The sequence below is a fragment of the Aotus nancymaae genome, unplaced genomic scaffold, assembly GCF_030222135.1.
Source record: "Aotus nancymaae isolate 86718 unplaced genomic scaffold, 86718_ANA_hifiasm-v0.15.2.pri h1tg000057l, whole genome shotgun sequence".
Lineage (NCBI taxonomy): Eukaryota > Metazoa > Chordata > Mammalia > Primates > Aotidae > Aotus > Aotus nancymaae.
The window spans coordinates 30175343-30196261 of NW_026988471.1; the positions used below are offsets into that span (position 1 = coordinate 30175343).

Sequence of the window (20919 nt, forward strand, 5' to 3'; positions counted from 1 at the left end):
ATATGAGAACATGTGGCATGCCTAAGGTCACTTAAGTTTGAGGCCACAGAGGCAGTGTCGTATAGAGGCTAAGCACACCAGCTCTGGAGTCAGAATGCTTAGGCCATGTCAGGTAACATCTCCGCTTGTGACAAGTTTGTGGCCCCTGGGAAGGACGGCTGGCTTTTACAAATCTGATGCAATCTTTTTTTTTTTCTTTACTGCCTCCCTTCCCTTTCTGCATGCTGGCCGTCCAAGGGAGGGCTGCAGAAGAGAAATCTTCCCAGCTGAGAAGGTGACGGCTGGTGAGGCGGTTCTGAAGATCAGTGAGTAGGGTGAATGTAGGTTGGTCTCAGCCAAAGGCTACTCTTGGACCACATGCAGAGTCCTCAGTGAAGGCAGATGAGACTCAGCCTTCTCAGGAGTACAATGCCATCATCATCCACTGGACATGTTAGGAAAGCAAATGATAATCAGTTCAGACCCACCTCTCACCTGGGCCTACCCACCCCACACTCCTGGGGAGCCGTGGAGACAGAATATTAATGGATGGTTTAGCCAGAGGGTCCATACCATCCATTAGGAGGTATAAATCAACCTGAAATATAATCAACCTTAACTTCTCATGGTGCCTATGAATGATGACAGCCAAATACAGGCTGATTCTGTATTCAATTCTCAATGAAATTTTTTTTCCCATGAATTCAATTTGGTATGCTTGTGCCAGCTCTGTGCAGGTGTGCAAACTGGCAGGGTAGCAGAAATCCATTTAAGCATATTCTACATGTTTACATTTATGGGCCCGTTGGTCTGACAGCTTTATGTGGGTCTGATGAACAACCCCTCTAACTCATATACAGTGGACCTCTGGGGAAACTACTCCCCAGGCCAATCCCTAAGAATGATAAAGCTGAGAATAGCGAAGTTACCAATGGTGTCAGAAAAAGCCTCAGAGTGAAATCCAACAAGATGGCTGCCATTCCCTGCAGACCTTGGGTGGTCCTGATCCTCACTGAGCCAGAGATGGTCAGAGCTGGAGGCAATCTCAGAGACCACCTCATTCCACTCATGTCACATGTGGGGCAGCTGAGGCCCAGAGATTTAATGTGATTTGCCTATGATCCCCAAGCTAGTTACAAGGAGTGTTGTGGCTTCGATCCAGTTCTCAAATCCCAGTACAGTTCTCTTCCTGTGACCACTCTTTGCCCACTGGACTCTGCTCAGTGTTGGACTGTCCTGTTTCAGGTGCCACACTTGTGTTGTCCTATTCTCCCAGACCTGAGCCTGCCACTATGGATGGACTACCTGGGATCAGGAGTGATGACTCAGCACTCAAGTGTGGGGCTAAGCAGTCCGGGGATGGGCTCAGATAATTCTGGCCATTGGCCCTCCAGTAGAATCCCACTTCACACCCACTTCACACTGAATCTTGAAGGGATTGAGGGGTGACACAAACTGCAGGTCCCAAAAGCTTGGAAAGCAATTCCATAAAATGGACATTTGAGATTAAGAAAGACATTCCAGCTTTTATTGAATCATTTCTAAGTGCCTTAACCAGAGGAAGGGTTGCAGAAAAAAAAGAGCAGAGGATTGAACTCCAGACTCCAATGTCCTTGAAATGAACATTACCTAGCACCACACCTGGCACCTAGCATCTGCTCAATGTATCAGTGCATTTTGAATGATCAGGGAAGATAATCAGTTTTATACATGAATTTGTCTTCTCCTAGGCATATCACCTCATTCACTTAACAAACTGTATGAGATTTGGGAAGACGTCACAAAAACAAGATTAAATATAAAACAAGACACTGCACATGTGGGGAAGGCTACGCCAGTCCTTCAGTGAGGTTTATCTGTGGCCTGTACGTCCTGCCTAATCTGACCCTGATCTCCCGAGACCCATCTTGAGCCATTTCTCCTCATTCTCTGTGTGCTAGCCTGGATTGCATACATTGTTCCATCTAGCCCAGACCTTTCCTACTCTTGCCTCTACCAGCTTGTCTTTGAGGCTTCAATTTCAATGTCACCTTCTCCAGAAAGTCCCTGGTAGAACCCCATCTAGACTAGTTCTCCTATTACTGTCTATAGTACAGTACAAAGAGCTACAGCTCTTTTTTGGACCCAGGTCCTCATCCATCTGTGTCTACATCCTGCTACGCCTGCAAAGTGATATGAAAGAGGAGGAAATGGGCTTGGCCATGTGATTGCTTTGGACAACAGAATGACTTGCAGGTGTGCCAGACTGAAGCCTTGGTTTCAGAGGCCTTGCATGTTTAAGCTCGCTTTCTTATGTTTCTCCTGTTTCCCTGAGAAGAACAAACCTAGGCAGGGTTTCCTCAATTCAGGTACCCAGCAAAGCCCTCAGCCAACCCACAGATGCATGAGCAAGCCAGCTGAAATCCACTGACTCCCAGCCATGTGACTTGGAAGCTAAATAAGTATGTGTCATACATATGCTGCTGAAGTTGTGTAAATTTGTCACATGGTATTATTGGAATCAGAGTTACTGGATACACTAAGTTAGTCTCCCAATCCTTGCATATGTGCCTACCACAAAGTGGGTGCTCAGAAAACATCTGATGGATGAATGAATGAATGAGGGCAATGAATGTAGTGCTCTATTTCAAATTCAGCAGAATAAAGGGTCCCCAGAGCTCTTCTCTTCACAAGAGCATGGTCCTGCAAGGGCCACCTCTACCTAAGATGACATGAGCCACTTCCTTTAGGCAAGACTTACCTCTGACTTCTGGAGGTATATCCCTTTGCCATCTTGGGTTAAGTTTTGGAAGACATCTGTGAAAATACAGCAGAAAAGGAGCACAGCTAATGTGTATATTGGAAACATTATGAATTAGTTCCTCCCATATATCTCACCTTAACCACATCCATTTGGAAAACGTGAGGGAACCCAATGTCAGACTACATGTGACCACATGCAGCCACACCTATGATAAGTGAGCCACTTCAAACCTTTGCTCTGGAATAAGGCAGGGAACGAATGAATTTGGGTATCTGCAGCCAGGCCTCACAGGCACTTGGCTGGAGTTCCCGATAGCTTCTCTGGTCTGCTGTTTCTGGGTTGGCAACTGTCCTCTCTTGTGCTTAAAATAGAGACAGGTGGGAAGTCATGGGGCGGCAGAGGAAGCCCTGGCCCTCCCCCATTCCCGCCAGCTCACCCTCCATGTTCTCTACACGCAGCATCAAGTGGACAAAGCTGACAAATTCCATCTGGAGGCTGGGGCCGCCATAGCGGATGAGCATCAGCTGACAGACGTCATCACTGAGCATGATTCCTGCATTGAGCACAGGATCCTGCTGTGGGTGCTGGGAGCTTGCACCCAGCTCCCCTCCTGCCCAAGGCCCCTTCAATTGTCCCTCCACTTTAGGGACCTGAATCCTGATAGCATGGAAGTCTTCTTTTATAGGGTTCATTTTGAATTGTTTAATTGTTTAACCAATTTATTTTATTTAATCCCTATTCCTCACTCCTGCCTGTTAAGGCAATCAGCATGGGGCTCTTTCATCAAGTATGTGATTGGCCTTCAAGGAAGGAGGCAATCTGCTAAGTGCTCAAAAGGACCTGCTCTGGAGCCTGGTAGTCCTGGATTTAACCCCCAGGCAACTAGCTTCAATTTCTTCCTTTGTGAAGTGAGGATTATAACAAAGTGGTGTTGAAGATTAAATGAGAAGTTGAATGTGCGAACCGTCCATCAATGTTGGCTCTGATCACAGTGACAGTCATAAAAAATGTTTGTGTTGATTGCAGTGACAGTCTTTGAGAGTCACACTGTGCAATCGAGTTACTTCAGCATGCCACGCATCCCCCCCACCGCCTGGTGAATGTGCACCCTGCCCATGTGTGCCCACAGCTCCAGCTTTTCCTGTGCCTACCTGCATCCCTCATGGCAGCCTGCAGCTGTGCCCAGCTCAGGTATCCTGACCCATTGTCTCGCTTGTAGAAAACCTTCTGCAAAGAACCAAATAAGAGGTTCCGGAAACCAGGCATTTCCAAGCACCATCTGAGAGCCCCTGTGTGCCCCTGTCAGCACCGCAGAGGGGCTGTTGAAGATATCTGAGGCTCCACATGCAGGGTCTGCTGCCAGCATAAGAATATGGCAGAGTCCATGCCGGGATCCCACCACCTCATGTTTCCTACAGAACAAGGCTTCTGAGAAAAAGAAAAGTCTTTTTCTCATGGGGTATAGACAGACTTGGTGTGGGTAAATGTGCTTAACATAAGCACATTTATCCACACTCTAAAGTGATTCCAGCTTTCTCACTCAGGAGACAAGTGGGAGAATTGTGAGTTGTAAGCAATGATTGGAAGAGCAAGAAGGAGCAATTTTATGAAAGACTTTAAATGCCAAGTGTGACGACGAGTTTGGACTTTCTCTGAAGCCCATGGGGAGTCTTAAAAAGCGTTTTGAAAGGAAGCAGCATGATAAGATGTGTGTTTTGGAACTTCAGGAGACTACTGCAACCAGCTCTCTGAGTTTGAAAGAGACCGATGGAGGAAATGCTCACAGATGGGAGAGTGGAGAAGGTTTGGCGAGTTGGACATAAAGGGCTGCAGGGGACAGAAGTGTCTCATATAGCTTTGCAGAATTGCCATTTCTACATCATCTTCCAAAGAGCTGTGGTTAGACTTGTTCTTACCTGATAGAGCTTCAGCTGCTTCCACAGGTCCCTGAATTCTTGGATGCTCATAGTACCAGAGGCATTAAGCTGATGAACAGGTTAAGGTAAAAGCTACCAGGGAGAGTTCCATCCATGCTTCGGAGGCAGTGATCTGCCCTCCACAAAGCAATTGGCAATTTGTGGATGGCCTCATTCAATATCTGATCATGTCTGATTTCACCAGTTGGCCTTACCTCACTGGCCAGATAGCCCAGGGCTCCCTCCACCCTTGCTAGGGAAAAGCAGAATAAGCCAGAGCACAGCAGTACTGGGAGAAGCGGTGATGACGGAGGTAATGATAGCGATGACCACAGCCAGCATTAAGTGAGGCAGGATATTTTGACATGGCCAATTTGATGTGATTTAAATTAAAAAATAGTAACTTTTTTTCATTATTATTTTTTTAAAAAAACAGCTTATGGAAGGAGTCAGGCACAAGGTGGCTAAGGATGCCTTTTACTTTTTTAAGTTTAATGGTTGGCCTTGTAGATCATGCCCAGATACCCCTAGCATCACAGACATTGGGTCAAAGTACCACCATACCCCATCTCTGTTTGATCCCTCACCATGAATCTATCACTGAGTTACACACTTCACCTGTAGTAGGTGAGGTAGGCATTAACTCCTCCATGTTCTAGCTGATGAAATGAGCACTTGGAGAAGGTCTGATCTTGTTCAAGTTCATACAGCTGGTTACAGGGCTGGGACCTGCCCCGTGCCTGTACCTGTACACCTAATCCTGCACTGTCTCTGAGTTTCTGCAGACTGTTTTTGTTTTTACAACCCCCTTAAGCTATCTATTCAATATGTCTCTCCATAGTATGGATGATCAAACGTTGATTACAATTATCCACTTAGAAAGGCAGTGCGTTTGCTAGAAATACTGCAGGGTTGAGAAACAGGACAGCTGAGTTCATAGCATGCTGTTTAACTTCCCTGAGCCCTGGTTTCCTGGTCTGTGCATGGGTGCAGCCACCACCCAGTTATTAAATGGAAAACATATGGCCCTAAGGCTTTGGAAAGGCTCTTGTAAACCTGGAGAGCTGTTACTAACCACTGCCTTATAGCTGCCTCATCCTCATTCCCAGGAAATTATATTATTGTGATGGATGGCTTATATTAGATGATAGCTCTGTTCCCAAATTTTATCTGTACTGTCCCATTTGCATTCCCACATTAATCCTACCAAGTAAGTTTCAACATTCTCTCCATGCTCCAGATGAGCACCTGCATGCATAATGAGGCTCAGCAAATTTGTCCAGGATCCACAACTGGCAAGGGCTGGGGATGGGATTCAAATCCACTCTTCCTAGCTCCAGAGTGAAGCTCTCAGCCAAAAGCACCCATCCACCCACAAACCTGAAAGGATACGTCCAGTAATGCCAGGATCCCCTGGCAGGCTTCCAGGCTGAAGAGAGGCTGTGTGCTCCCCAGACCTGTAAAGGAGCAGAAAGAGGCCACATGGGGGCTGGCCCCAGGTCTGCAAATCCCTTTTCTGAGCAGGAAGAGGCAGTGCTGCGTGGGTCAGCTATAGGTTCTGATGACCACCATGTATGTGGACTGGGCAAACTGAGAATGGAAGGTAGTAGAGAAAGCGTGGGGGATGATGGTTATTCCTACACCCACAGAGCAAGTCAAATGCTATAGGGACACCTGGCATGGCTTTGCTTTGCTTACACAGAGGGCCAGATGAGCATGCCTTTTGTACCTAGAGAGGGCCAGGATCCCAGAGGTCAACTTGTTCAAGCTCCCACCCAAATTGGGGGATTCTTTCCTCAGGTTTCTTTCTTTTTTCTTTTTTTTGAGATGGAGTCTCGCTCTGTCACCCAGGCTGGAGTGGCATGTTCTTGGCTCACTGCCACCTCCACCTTCTGGGTTGAAGCAATTCTCCTGCCTCAGTCTCCGAGTAGCTGGGATTACAGAAGCTCACCACCACACCTGGCTAATTTTTTATATTTTTGGTAGACACAGGGTTTCACTTTGTTGGCCAGGCTGGTCTCAGACCCCTGACCTCAAGTGATCTGCCCACCTCGGCCTCCCAAAGTGCTGGGATTACAGGTGTGAGCCACGACACTGTCCCTCCTCAGGTTTCTTGTTGGATGGTCTGTCAGTTACGGGTGCTCACTTTTTCACGTGGGTGAAGAGCTACAGTCAGGAGAAACTTCTTCCGTTAAGTCCAAAGGAACCTCCTATAATACTGGCTCACTGGCCCTAGTTTCACCTCCAGAACACCATAAAATGATATTTGTCTCTCTTTGACTTCTGCTTTACCTTTTAAACATCTAAATATTTCCCAAACTAGTCCTCAGATGCAATGGTTTCTAAACCCTCGACATCCTTTTCTGAGCCCTACATTTTGCCAATATCTCTTCAAAATATGGTACCAAGATTTGAAAACAGTCCTCCAGATGCAATTTGATTGAACGGAACACAGTGGACCTATCACCTCCCGTTTTCAGTCAGCATTTCCCAAATTATGTTTCAAAGGAGATTTTCTGCAGACAAAGAATTCTGTGGTCAAAGAAATGTGGGATACTTTGCATCTATTAAGGCTTTTCTTCATTCACCATGCACTTTACTGTGTGTGAGGTACTGAAGACCCAAGTACAATTGACCACAGAAGCTAACCCCTTTTATTTCATGGAACACTTACTAAACATCTTGGCTTCCAATGTTTCCTGGAACACAATTTTAAAAACATACATCTAAATGTTCCCATTAAACGCAGCCTGATTGTGTATAAGCTTATTTAGCAGCAACTCAAAACTATTAGTTCATGTTAGATAGAAATCAACTAAATTAACCAAATATCTTTCACATAAACTGCCACAAAAATGAGGTCTCTTCTGTTAAGAACTTGTGCTACCATTTTAAAATGGTATATATCAAAATGGTTTATGGCCGGGCGCAGTGGCTCACGCCCATAATCCCAGCACTTTGGGAGGCCAAGGCGGGTGGATCACGAGGTCAAGAGATCGAGACCATCCTGGCCAAAAAGGTGAAACCCTGTCTCTACTAAAAATACAAAAATTAGCTGGGCATGGTGGCGCATGCCTGTAATCCCAGCTACACGGGAGGCTGAGGCAGGAGAACTGCTTGAACCCAGGAGGCGGAGGTTGCGGTGAGCAGAGATCGTGCCATTGCACTCCAGTCTGGGTAACAAGAGCAAAACTCTGTCTCAAAAAAAACAAAAAAAGTTTATTATCTTCCTGACTACATTTCATCTTTTTGGTTGGGGCACAGCTTGTTGAAAACATTCTGAATTTCAATTCTGCTATCTATTATATTAATGATTTCTTCCAGCTTTGTGCCATCTGCAGCTCCAATAAGCCTGTATTCCATGTCTTCTTCCAAGACATTAATAAAAATTGGGGAAATGAACAGGACCAATAGCAGACAGAATCTAAGAACTCGTATCTAAACATCTAAGCATATAGACTCTTGCCTGTAACTGGATAGAATTATCCCTCTAGTTTTATATTTGTATAACTCTTGGGAATGGTGATAAGATTTGTTGTGAATACATCTACTTTTATTATTTTCCAACCCACATTTTATTATTTATCATGGGAGACTCACCAAATATTTTGCGAAAATCTAGTATTTCTCTGATCTACCCATCTAGAACCCTCTCATAGGACTAAATGAAAGCAATTTGTTCAAAAATATTTCAGAAAACCATTTTGTATATATGCAATCAAGACCTTTAAAAACTATTAAATGTGTACAAGCCATTGTTTCTAGGTAATTTCCCTAGAATCAGCCTAGAATGTTTTTTCAGTGGGGAGGAAAGTTCTAATGTTCTACAATTCCTAGAGTCTTCTGGATATTTTACTGAAAACTGAATTTGGCTTTGAGAAGCTTTCTGCAAATTCGTTCAACGCCTGAATCACACAATAGCCTGGACTGTAATTTTCCTGGGTTTGAAATCTTGGCTTCATATAAAGGAGAAGCAATCATCTAACGTCGGTAGCAAATACTCTGGTTGTTTTACTTTTTTTACTTTGAAGTTCATTTTTCTCCCTGGAGAAATCAGCCTATTTTTTTAATGTTCTTCTCGCTCCAAATATATGTATAAAATATTTTATATGGATATTAAGCCTTTGTAATAATTGATCCCAGGCTTCATATGAAAGCATCCATGCTACCCATTTGCAGTTCTTCTAGGTGGTATGCTCTCTCCTTCCAGATTTTTGTAGCTTGATCAATTTTACATGAGTTCATCAGATAGTTCCCTAGGTAGGCTAGTTAATACTTAATATTTATACCCCAGGTTGAGGAAATAGGTGCAATTCTTCCACATGAAATTGATATGCCAAGAAAGAGATACTCAGTTATTTCTTTCTGACTAGCAAAATGGCAGAAATCTTCATTTTCACTGTCATGTATTTCTATACCCAAAGTAAGCAAAATAATAATAATAATGATGATTTTCAAAGCTGAATAAATTTCTCTACTGCTTTTTCAGATCACATAATCCACTCTTGTGTAAAATAGAGCTACTGGTTGAGACCAGCACTCGGTAATTCACACAACCCACCAAAGGAAAGAGAAACAAAGCCAGAGTTTAGAAAAGTTGTGTCCCCTCTGAGTACAGGATGGCTCTCAAACACTTACTTGACCAGGTCACGTGGTTCAGGATGTTCTGCAGTTGAACTGCATTAATTTCTGGATACTGAATAGAAAGCAGATTGGCAAGAAAAAAATGTGTTACTGAAGGCTCATTAGATGGCAGAGAGGACATATGACTGAACATAAAATTAAACTGGGATTTTCTAAGTACTTCATGATGCTTTTTAACTGGGTACCAAGCCCAGAGCACCCTGGCAGGGCAGGACTTTTAAGTAGGCTTCTAGAGAACAGTGATTCTCGAAGGTGCTATCCAGGTGCTTCTGAAGTTTAGCCAACAAATTGGTTTGAATTTCATTCTTAATAAAATGTCATTATGTCAAAACTCTAGATTTTAACCTTAGAGTTTACTAAAAGAAACTCTTTATATGAACATTTGACTTTAAAATATACCAATGAAATATAAGTATCAAACATTTGATTTTTTAAAAACTGATGCATATTCATAATATGCTATTTTTAATTGTTTTACATATATTGGGATTATCTATGAGACTTCATTTGATAAAAGGATTGCAGCATCAAATGTTTGGAAACCACTGGTATGGAGGAAAACTTTCATAAACAATACATGTAAGATTCTCATTTATCCTCTCCAGCTACATTAAACAAAATTCCAGATGGGCAAGGCAGGTAAGTTGTGACTTTAAATCAGGAATGTCACTAACACAAGGGGCTCAGCTTCTCTGTTTTAGTGACATTGCTCCAAATATCAGACCCCAGATTTCTAGTATGTTTCTCACCTTCTTCCTAAGTGTCTTGTAGGTTAGGGGGAATGTGGCCTCCAGAGCCCTGCACTCACACCATTAGCCCTTGCTAGACTCAAATCTCGGTCAGCCCAAGAGAAGAAGCCACAGAGACTAAGTGTGTGTCCCAGGCTCTCCCCTTTCTTACCAGGCTCATCCGCTCTCCAGGTGACCACTCAAGGGCCCCTTCTCCCTGCGCTCCCCTCCAATGGTTCTCCCTAAAGACCCCAGGATTTGTCATTGTCATGCTCTCCTACCCCCCACCACCACCCATGTCCCACCCATGTGACCACTCAAGGGCCCCTTCTCCCTGCGCTCCCCTCCAATGGTTCTCCCTAAAGACCCCAGGATTTGTCATTGTCATGCTCTCCTACCCCCCACCACCACCCATGTCCCACTCCCAACTCTGACTCTCTACTCTGCTACATCCCATTTTCTCATGGATGAAAGATTAAAGTTGCTTTCCTACAACTAATCAACACAGCTTCCAAGAACAGAGAATCATTTTACAGGAGCCTTCCAGGGCAATGGCTCTACTCATTTGTCTAAAAACTTGAGGACTTTAATAGAAAGTGGCACTTGGGGGAATAGGTAGCCTTAAATCACAGTTTCTATGCAGTCTCAACCAGATACAAACCTATACTTTGATGAAATGATATGCTCCACTTTGTCCCCTGTTCTTCCCCACCCTCCCCCACCGCACTTGTTCAACTCACCTTTTCAAAGAATTTGGTGAAGCATTCATTCTGCCCTTCGTTTTGGTCTTCTATCTCCTACAGGAAGAGACATGTAGAAAGACATAATTATTCACCTGTATAAATGGACTTTCATGTATACCCTAATGTCTCATGGCTTCCAAGCTTCTGAAATCCATGAGCTTAACTTTGCATAGTCTTTAATTTTACACGATAGCATTTACAAACAGCCCTTGCTTCTCCAATTTTCCCTGGCTTTGGGGAAGTCACAAACAGTGAAACAGACAAAAGAAACACCAGATAAAGAGAAGCAGAAGAAAGTAGAGATGTAACTCACATAGCTAGCACTCTGGACCCTCAGTGACAAGGACTTGACCAGTGGGTAGTTCTCTACTCTTTGTTGGTGCAAAAACAGCAAAGCCCAGGGACTGTTAGGATACACCGGGTAATGTCTGCCGTAGAACAGGGTCTGTAAGGATCTGCATCTCTCCTCCCCTAACTCCTTAACTTGAAAAGAGAAACCCAACATCCTGGCTTGGAAAGCAGTCCCAGCCATACAGAATTCCACCTGATGACTCACCTTCGAGAAGACAACACCAGAACTGCTGCCAATTTCACTGAGAACAAACAAACAAAGAAAAAAACCCAGAGTTTCCTCTTGGGAATTTCTTGACCAAAATTCCCCCTCTCCTGGAAGCTCGTCTTACATGTTCCTTCACCAAGGTACCACAAGGGCCTGCCCAGCTCTCACACCTCACCTTCCGCTTCCCCTTAAAGTGTACATTCCAGCCATGTGCACAGCACACCACTTGTAATTCCCTGCTCCCTCATCTAATTAGTCTTAAAAGATGAGCATGAGACTTAGTGGTCTGACATGGCAGTGGGGCCTGAGATCAAGCCAAACTACCTGTGGCCAAGACATAAAAAACAAACAAAAACAAAACAAAACAAAAAACACAAAACCTGCCAGGTAAAACAATCATAGGCAAAATAATGTGTTTGGTTGGGATATGTGCACATTAGTTCAACTGCGTACACTAGTAGAATGGAAGCCTGCTAGTTTATGGCAGGCTCCTCTCATCTGAACAACCCTTACACATCTTTTAATAGTCACCTCCTCCCTGAAGCCACTCTGGCTTCCCCCAGGACCATGGGAGTTGGCTCAGATTCTCCTCTTTGAGACTCTTCTAACACCCTGTGCATATAAAATGAGTATACTGGATGCACTGGAAGATCAATAACTGCTCATATATCTGTGTCCTTTCCAGACTTTGAACTTCTGGAAGTTCAAAGGGCAGGGGCCATGTGTGCTTTATCTTTTTCTCTCTACTGTCTAGCACAGTGTTTGTTAGTGAGTGGAAGGAGGGCAGGAAGGAAGGGGAGCGATGTCCTTCACGCAGAAAGTAACCTGGTCTCCTGCTTTTCCCATATCTCTTCTGTCTCAGCAGCAAAAACCCTAGTCTCTGCCATTTCCAACCTTGCCCTCCTTGCCTGCCCTAGCCCGAGCGGTCCCCAACCTCTAGGAGAGGCCTTGTGTCCTTACTAAAAGCTGTGCTTCCTGGAGAAGACCCTGAGGATGAACTCTGACTTCTGGTGAGCCTCCAAGGTGCAGGGCACGATGAGGTATGTCCCTGGATCCAGACACAGTTCCTGACTCACTTCTTTCTCCCTGAGAAACTTATCAGGCTGGCTCAGGGGAGCGTTACTCTGGAAGAACTCGGGGGGCAGTCTCCTCTGGCCATCATGGTACTGTGGGTAGAAGACAGAAGAACACCAGGGGAGGTGATGACCCAGGGCTGTGGCCAGGTCTGAGGCCCTCAGCTCTGAGCCAGGACTAAGGTGGCCCCGATCTGCCAAATCCAATGTTCCCCAGTGGAGGATGAAACAAGAGGGGAGGAGAGGCAAAAACCAGAATATGTGTGTGGAGGGCTGTGCCTTTGCTAGAACCTATCGGGGCTACATAAATACATGTCATTTGATTTGACTTACCTTAAAAACAAAACCAGCACAAAATGATGGGAAATATGTCCTTGTACCTGCAGTTTCCATTTTACGGTGAGGGCTCTGAGGCTTAGACAGGTTAGATCATCTGCCCAGAGTCATCAGCTGGTTACAGTCCCAGCTAGATGGGAATTCAGGACAGTGGAGCTCCATGTTCATATTCTTTATACTTCCTGATGCTGCCTTCACGTATGTGATGTGGCACGACTGATGGTCACAGATACAGATGGACCACCACCACCTCCCACCTACACCTCACAGCTGTACACAGATAAAATTCCATGTCACTCAGGGACAACATCCTTGTAAAGGACAAAGAGAACTGGGCAAGAGCTCAGAAGACCCGAATCAGAGCTCTGGTTCCGACATTTCTTGGGTATCTGCTTTGTCTTATCTGATTCATATTCTCTTTCTCTCTGGTGTCTCTGCCTCCTTTGTTTCTCCATCTCTCCCTATTTTTCTCTCTTGCTTCCTTACCCCTTTGTTCTCACTCAGGGCTGTAGAGTGAGAGGAGACCCACACCAGGATCCTCTTTCCGGTTTATACACAACTGCTAACCAAGACACCACCCATGCACACAAACAGTTATTTAGCAAATTCCTCTGTACTTTGGAAATAAAATACATATCCTTATAATGTAGGCATTCTTTCATAAGACAATGAGAACTAGGAAATCATCCAATCGCCCTCTTTGCCATGAGCTACTAGGCATCTCAGAGCTAAATTGTATAATGAGCCATAGTAGCTGTGCTAGGTTTAGTTTTCCTGGTAGAAGCAACTGTCTACCTAGCTCTCATCTCTTTGTCATTTTTTCTTGGCATTTAAATTTTGTAACTGATCTGTGGGTTTCCTCTGTCTATACTTGTTTATTGTAGGTTGACCCAAATTCTGTTTAGAAGTAGGCATGACATCAATAACTTTTTCTTTTTAAATTAATAGGCAAATTTGAGAGTGGTCAGTGTTCCTGTGAGGAAAACAACAAAAGAGACCCAGCGTAAAATGATTTCTTTATAATAGTCCTTTTACTTGATTCAATCGAACCTAAGAAAATTAAGCTTTTAATCCTGTTTTCTTTGGGAAATAAAATAATAGCTGCCTCCCTCAGAGGATGGGATTCCTTGGGCCTTCCTACCTGACCCCTCCCAGGTGCCACAGCAACTGAAGCCAGACATGTTCTTGTCCCTCTGCCCATGCTCCTGCCACATGTCCTCAAGCCTTTGTTCCTTCTCCCTGGGGAGGTGGGCTGCATGGTCTCTGATGTCCCATGTTTTAAGTCCATTTTACTTTGGGTTTCATTACACAGTCAAGATTGTAATTGATCATCTTTCCTATGCTGTGATGGCCTTCAATATTAGCCCTAGGTATTCGTGTAGGAATTTAATAAATTTTACAATTTATTGGTTCCATGCTAGGCTCTGAGACCTCCCTAAAGATGCATGAGGATCTCTTGGGGGTCTTTGGATAAAAAGATTAGCAGATGTGCTTTACTTTCACATAGGCACAGGCAGTTGGCAGACATTCTCATCATCAGACATTATCATAGCTTCTTACGCAGTATAAGCCTGCTCCAGTCTAACTGAAGCCCGTGGAGGCTTGGCCACATGCGATATCACCCCAAACTAGGGCCACCTGGTCAAGGGCAGAACTCACCATGTTCATCTGGAAAACAAAAAAAGAGAGATCCCATTAGGCAGGGAATCTGGCTCTTTCATAAGCCAAAACCTGAAGAGAAGCTGATATGCAAGGCTCCACCCAGAAGCCCTGTCCCCTCCCATAAGACCTGCTGTTCTATCAGTGACATTTTAATCCATCATCAGAAATTCTGGAAAAGAGGAAGGGAAAGAATGCTTGGCTTTTGGGGAGAGGAAAAGGAAGCCAATATTGATTGTACTATGTGCCAGGCACAATAACAAGCACTACCACATAATCCTCTTTTATTCCACCTTTTGCCTAAATATCATTGTCCCCATTTTACAGATGAAAAAACTGATGGCCTAGTGCAAGAAGGTGACTTGTTCTAAATCACATGTTCCTAAAAGACAGTGCCTGCCTTTGAAAACCCAGGTCCGTGAACAGAAACAGATGGTAAAGAGGACAAGAAACAGGAAGACATGGTCACTGCTGGTGACCCCGTGCTTGGTCACATGCCCTGTGGTTCAGAGGTCCACCTACCCTATAGAGGTAGAAGCCAATGGCGAGGTAAGGCTTCTGGTTGCGGCGCCTGTGCCTGGGCTTCTGGAGCAGGGACACCAGCACGCTGCAGGGCCTCAGGGATCTCCTGCCCTCTTCGGGCCTCCAGACAGACAGCAGGAACTGTGGGTTCTTCCAAAATGTGTCTGGGGCAGAACACAGCAAGGTGAGAATGGACCCCGTATCCCCAAGCATCCTGCTCACCAAACTACTAAGAGGTGAACGGTCCAAGGACACCTCTGCCAGGATTGACACCCTGAGTCCATCAGGACAGAGTCGGGGTCCCTTCAACCTTGGCTCTATGCCCTCCCCGCTTGCTCTTCCACCCGGAGGCTTCCCCAGACACACTGAACTGGAGCTGTTCCCACCACTGTAGCCTCTTTGTCCCACTCAGTGCCTGGCCCAGGTGTAAAACACATCATCAGGATATGTATTTTATTTATCCCACAAGCATGTGCTACCTGAGTAAGCAATTGTCTTAACTCCCAGGGGAGGTGACCATGATCCTAGGGACCTTTGCATTTACTGGAGGCAAAAACCTTAGCTTAAGTTCGGCTTCAGACTTTGAGGGAAATACTGTCAAAAGGGGGACTCCAGAGCTAAGGCCACCCTGGCCCGTTGAGGTCACACCCCACAGGCCTTGCCTTCAAAGCGGATAGCTCACTATCTCCAAAGTGGAGGAAGGGACACAGCCACCAAACCTGTCCCATCTTGCGAGTTCAGACAGGTTTGTCTCCCCTGCCTAGTGAGCCTGGGAAGCCGAGGGTTTGTGTTCCTCCCAAACTCCAGGTGGGCAGGACCTGATACAATTTCCATTTCAATCCTGCCCAGTTAGTGGGTGGTTACCTCAGTGTTTTCGGCGGCCTTCTCTAAAACTAAAGAAAGATTCTCCCTTGATCCTGCTTTTCCCATCCTGTGTGCCTGTGACCCCTGGTGGTCACTAGGACAGGGCAACCCTCTGGGAAGATACAGCCCCACAGGCTGATGGCTTGACTGAGAGGACTCTTATGGTGCGCATTGGTACCACAGGGGCCCTGACTTCCCTGTGGTCATAGCCCAGGGCCCCAGCACATAGTGAGACAAGCTGAGCCTCCTCTCCCCTCGGCTAGTGCAGAACTTGTGCTGCACACCCATGTGCAGTCACTCTCACACCCGCGCTCACAACGTCACCCCAAGAGCCCTGCTCCTGCGCATGCGCTCACCCTGCAGCAACTGCTTCCGGCCACCAGCTGTGCTCCCCTTCTCCCATCTCCCCTCCCGCATGGTGTATGTCCACTTCCGGGCCGCCTCCTGGGTCAACAGGCCTGGGGTCAGTTTACAGATGACCAGGAGCACAAAATGTGCTTTAAAGTCCTGCAGTGTCATCCTGTGGAGAGGAAAAAGGAACAGCACAAAGAGATGGACCAGATAACGCCTAGTCATCAGGACCGAAGGGGAGGGTGAGACAAAGCAGGGGCATCCCAGCCCTCTCATGGACAAAGACACCAGCTCTTGTGCAGAGCTGAGCTGGCCATCAGTACCCGAGCTGGGGCTGGTTAGATCCCTGTCAGGGTCCATTTTGGGGAGTTGGAGCTGCTGAGAAGACCCACCCTCTGGCTGGAAGCAGCTGGCCACATGGCTGATTGGGGGAGATGTTCCTGTTTCTGGAATCATGGTGACAGCAGCTGAATTAGTGCATAGCTAACTAGTCATTTGTTTTATCTGTAAATGTTCAGTAAGAATTGCGTATCAGTTCTTAATCATTAATTAATGAAGATCTTTGCCCCTACTTGCTAACTTGCGGCCTGTGACACTCTATTTAAACTGGCTCAGTTTACTTAACCAAAAAGTGGAAAAAAAGAGGAATTTGCAGGACTTCAGTTCAGTAAAAGAGCTTCCAAAGGGAGAGGGCTGCAGCAGGCTGAACTGGATGGTTAATGGGAGGAGTCCTTGGAACAAGGGTTGATATTAATAGTAACAGTGGCAAGCAAAAGCAAAGGGGAACTAATGGGGCCCCTGTCAAACACCTAGAAGCAGCATCAGTTCAGAATGTCTTGATGGCCTTTCAAAAAATGAGGTGACGGCATGTTCTCACTCATAAGTGAGAGCTGAACAATGGAACACATGGACACAGGGAGGGGAACATCACATTCCAGGGCCTGCCAGGGAGTGGGCGGATAGGGGAGGTATAGCATTAGGAGAAATACCTAATGTAGACGGCAGGGTGATGGATGCAGCCAACCACCATGGCATGTGTATACCTACGTAACAAACCTGCATGTTCTGCACATGTACCCCAGAACTTAAAGTACAATTTTAAAAAAATGAGGTGAGCGGCTCTGGAGTGGGTGGGAGTAGGTGAAGTGTTACTCTGCTCTGGAGGGCACAGGTCAGGGGACCTGCCCTATGGCAAGACTTTACAGTCTCTTCCTACCTCAAGGCCTTTTCAGGACAAAAAAGGCAAAACCTTTTTTGAATATATTGAGCAAGAGAGCAGAGGGGAAGCCAGAGAGGAGGAAACAGTCTGGCCGAGCCCTCCCTGAGCTCCACGCTAGTGGCCTCTACTCTCATCACAGAGACTGACCATGTATTTATAGGGGCTGTTTGTACTGCTAGACCGTGGGTGCCTAACGGGATGGTGCCTTATTGACTGTACATGAGGTTCCTGGCACCCATCCAATAAATGTCTGCTGGATGGGTTTTCAAATGCAGGCCAGGATATTTGTCCAAGTCCCCAAGTCCAATACCAGAATTCTCCATCATCGTCTTTCCTCAGAAGCAGAATCTTCTCCTTGGGGCTCAGCAGCTCCCATTTACTTGAACTGAAAATAGAAAAGGGAATGAAAAGCTTGTGTGGGGCATGCTAGAAACTCTTTAGTAAAGGTTCTGTAGTGTCATTATTTATTATTATTTTCATAACTGCTTCAGACAACTGAATTTTCCATTCTATATTACACAGTAGCATGTAGCTTTCATTGATAGCTTACTATGAGCTAAGCACTGGGCTAGGTTCTTGACATACATTATTTCATTCAAGGCTAACAACAACTTTGTTGTTCTCATTTTAGAGATTAGATAACTGAGTTAAGAGAGATTGAGTCACTTGCTGAAGTCATACATCCATTAAATGTCAGAGCTAACATTTGAACCTGCGTCTTTTCAAAGGCCATCATTTGAACTTCCACCCCTGGCCATGAAGGAGTAAGACTGTCCTGACAGCTTCCTACCATCAAGAAGTAAAAATGCGACAAAATAGAAGAAGCTGTTTTCAGATACTGGACAGCAGGCAACATGGGTCTGTGATCCTGGGAGTTTGGAAACAAATGAGGTGAGCCCTCGTATCACCGAGGCTTTCTTCCTGAAGGTAATTTCCTGGCCACTGCTACAGGGAGAGGGACTCAAAAAAGAACATATAGGTCTGGCTGAGTGGAGGAGGCAGAATCTGGAATTTGGGGAGATGAAGACAACCAGAATTTGCTGGGCAAAGCACCTGAGAGGAAGGGGCTCATAAGAAAGGAGTTCCAGGAACTTTAGAGGAGTTCCCTTGCGTCTTTGGCTGAGATTTAGTCTGTGCTTTCTTAAAGTGAAACTCCCCAAGACTGGACTGTAAGCAGGACACAGTGCTGGGAATCTCATGCATTCCCACTGGACAGAGTTAAGACTTTATTTATTTATTTGCTTATTTTTGAGACAGAGTCTAACTCTGCCACATAGGCTAGAGTACAGTGGTGCGATCTCGGCTCACTGCAACCACTGCCTCCCGGGTTCAAGCAATTCTTCTGCCTCAGCCTCCCAAACAGTTGGGATTACAGGCATATGCCACCACATCTGGCTAATTTCTGTATTATTGGTACAGATGTGGTTTCACCATGTTGGTTAGGCTGGTCTTGAACTCCTGACCTCAAATGATCTGCCCTCCTCTGCCTCCCAAAGAGCTGGGATTATAGGCATGAGCCACTGTGCCCAGCCAAAAGACTTTGTTGAATATATGGAATCTTTACGAGAGATCCCAGAGGGTCTACAATTTAGTAGTGGAATCAAATTATCCCTGAAATAAAGTTTGTCTTGACTTTCCCTAAAAGTGCTTAAAAAACGTCGAAGTATCAAAATCCCTAAGCAATGTAACTACTTACTTTAAAAAAGGTCCAATACTCTTTAAAGAAATACAATAAAATTCAGCACTATGAAACTAAAATTTATAATGTCCAGCATGCAATAAGAAGTTATTAGCCATATGAGGAAGTAGAAAATATGATCCGTGACCAGGAATAAAAAAACAGTCCATAGAAACTGACAGAGAAATGAGAGAGATGATGGAATTAGCAGATATGGACATTAAAACAGCTGTTATAAAAATGCCCCATATTCTCAAGGATGTAAAGAGAAACATGGACATAATGAGGGGAGAAATGAAAGATAATCTCAAGTGGAATTTCTAGAATTGAAAATATAATATTTAAAATGAAAAACTAAATGGGATTAACAGCAGATTAAACACTGCAAAATAAAAGCTCATCATTTTAATATTCACTATACGTCTGGATCCAATAAATTAAGAAGCTTGCCTACACTAAGATCACACAGCTAGGAAGTAACAACAGTGTAATTTTACCTATCATCTATCTCTAATATTAGTGCTTGTTCCCCTGTGAAAGAAATCGCCACTAGCAACATGACGCTAGATTTCTGTAACACTTTAAAATGTATGTATTTCTTTGGATGACGTTTTCCCACATCGACCCAGCTCCTCTAACAACTCTGTCTGCTAATGTGTAACAAATACAATGCAGCACATTCCATCAGGAGGAAAATTCAACTTGTTTGTCTAAGCCTTCAGTTTTTCACTATAAAAATGATTATGTGATAATGTGTATATGGACATGCTTGCATACTCAAAAGACCTGTACAGGATTAAGTACTATAAATCTTCATAATGACAGAAGGAAGGACTTTAGGACTTGACCTCCCTTTCTGCCTGTGCCCTACAGCCAGTGTCTAGCCTGTAAAACCCACATTTCTTTAGGGCTACCATTAGGCAGAAACAACCTAAATGCCGGCATCGAATCAGAATGCCCAGAGGCTACTCTATGTAATCAGAGTGTAGAGTCCAATCCAAATTTGTCTACTTTGACTTAGCAAACCCAGGAGTATACTGAACCATGCCAGGGAAAGACACTGGACTCAGGCACCAAAGACCTTGGTTGAGTCACGCTGTATGACCTTAGGCAATTCAATTAATCCAAGTTTCTCTATTAGTAAAATGGGGATAAAACTATCTACTTGGTAATAGCGTTGTTTGGGGGATTAAATGAGATAATAAAAATTCAAAGGGTTTAGCACAGTGCTGGCAAGCCCGCAAATAAACATTAGCTTTAATTATTATAATGAAAGAGAAAGCAGTCTATACACCATAAAGCATCTTATAAATGTGAGGGATTGAGCATCCCAGTCTGAAAGCTTCCTGATCCAGCCTAAGACCAAAGGAAGAACACATTTGAATTTGTGTGCAAATGGTAGCCTCCTTTGCCTACACCTACCCATTCTCGCCCCTCCAAGATGTCCCCAAAGTTCACCTGTCACTCCAGTCTCCTTTCCATTCCACTTTTCCCCAGGGGTTCCGTAGCTTGACTAGATACTCAGGTCTATGTCTGCAGGTCACCTGCATAAAACGAGAGGCAGTTTAGGTGGCTAGGCTGAGTGCAAGCATTCTGGAGATCTGAGTGAGACTCAGGCCTGCAGCTGAGTATGTGCAGTGGAAAATCAGGCCCAGAGAGAGCTGATAAAGGAAAAAGTGGCTCTGCTCCTTGTACTTACAAGCTGTGAGACCTAGGGCAAATTGCCTAACCCCTCTGTGTCTCCGTTTCCTGATCTGTGAAATGAGGTCAATAGTCATACATATGGCAGTGGATATAGTCATACCTATGACCCTCCCCAAAGGGGATACATACACTCTGAACCTGTGAACATGACCCTATTTGGAAAAAGGATCTTTGCAAATGTAATTAAATTAAGGACCTGGA

At 44.9% G+C, this 20919-nt stretch overlaps 1 protein-coding gene across 2 annotated transcripts in view; it reads right to left on the bottom strand.

Annotated features, from left to right (window-relative positions):
• Window positions 1-397: 397 nt before the first annotated feature.
• Window positions 398-20919, bottom strand: part of CAPN14 (calpain 14) — a 30252-nt gene continuing 9730 nt past the window's right edge. For both annotated transcript variants that reach the window (XM_021674460.2, XM_064364270.1), the window contains 15 exons: window positions 20473-20558; window positions 17647-17721; window positions 16123-16286; window positions 14903-15066; window positions 14381-14389; window positions 12273-12478; window positions 11310-11346; window positions 10751-10807; window positions 9277-9334; window positions 6031-6095; window positions 4639-4707; window positions 3874-3949; window positions 3159-3275; window positions 2720-2775; window positions 398-424 (listed from right to left, as the gene is read on the bottom strand). In XM_021674460.2, the coding sequence (XP_021530135.2) occupies window positions 398-424; window positions 2720-2775; window positions 3159-3275; window positions 3874-3949; window positions 4639-4707; window positions 6031-6095; window positions 9277-9334; window positions 10751-10807; window positions 11310-11346; window positions 12273-12478; window positions 14381-14389; window positions 14903-15066; window positions 16123-16286; window positions 17647-17721; window positions 20473-20558 (1266 nt within the window). The remainder of the gene's footprint in view (window positions 425-2719; window positions 2776-3158; window positions 3276-3873; window positions 3950-4638; window positions 4708-6030; window positions 6096-9276; window positions 9335-10750; window positions 10808-11309; window positions 11347-12272; window positions 12479-14380; window positions 14390-14902; window positions 15067-16122; window positions 16287-17646; window positions 17722-20472; window positions 20559-20919) is intronic.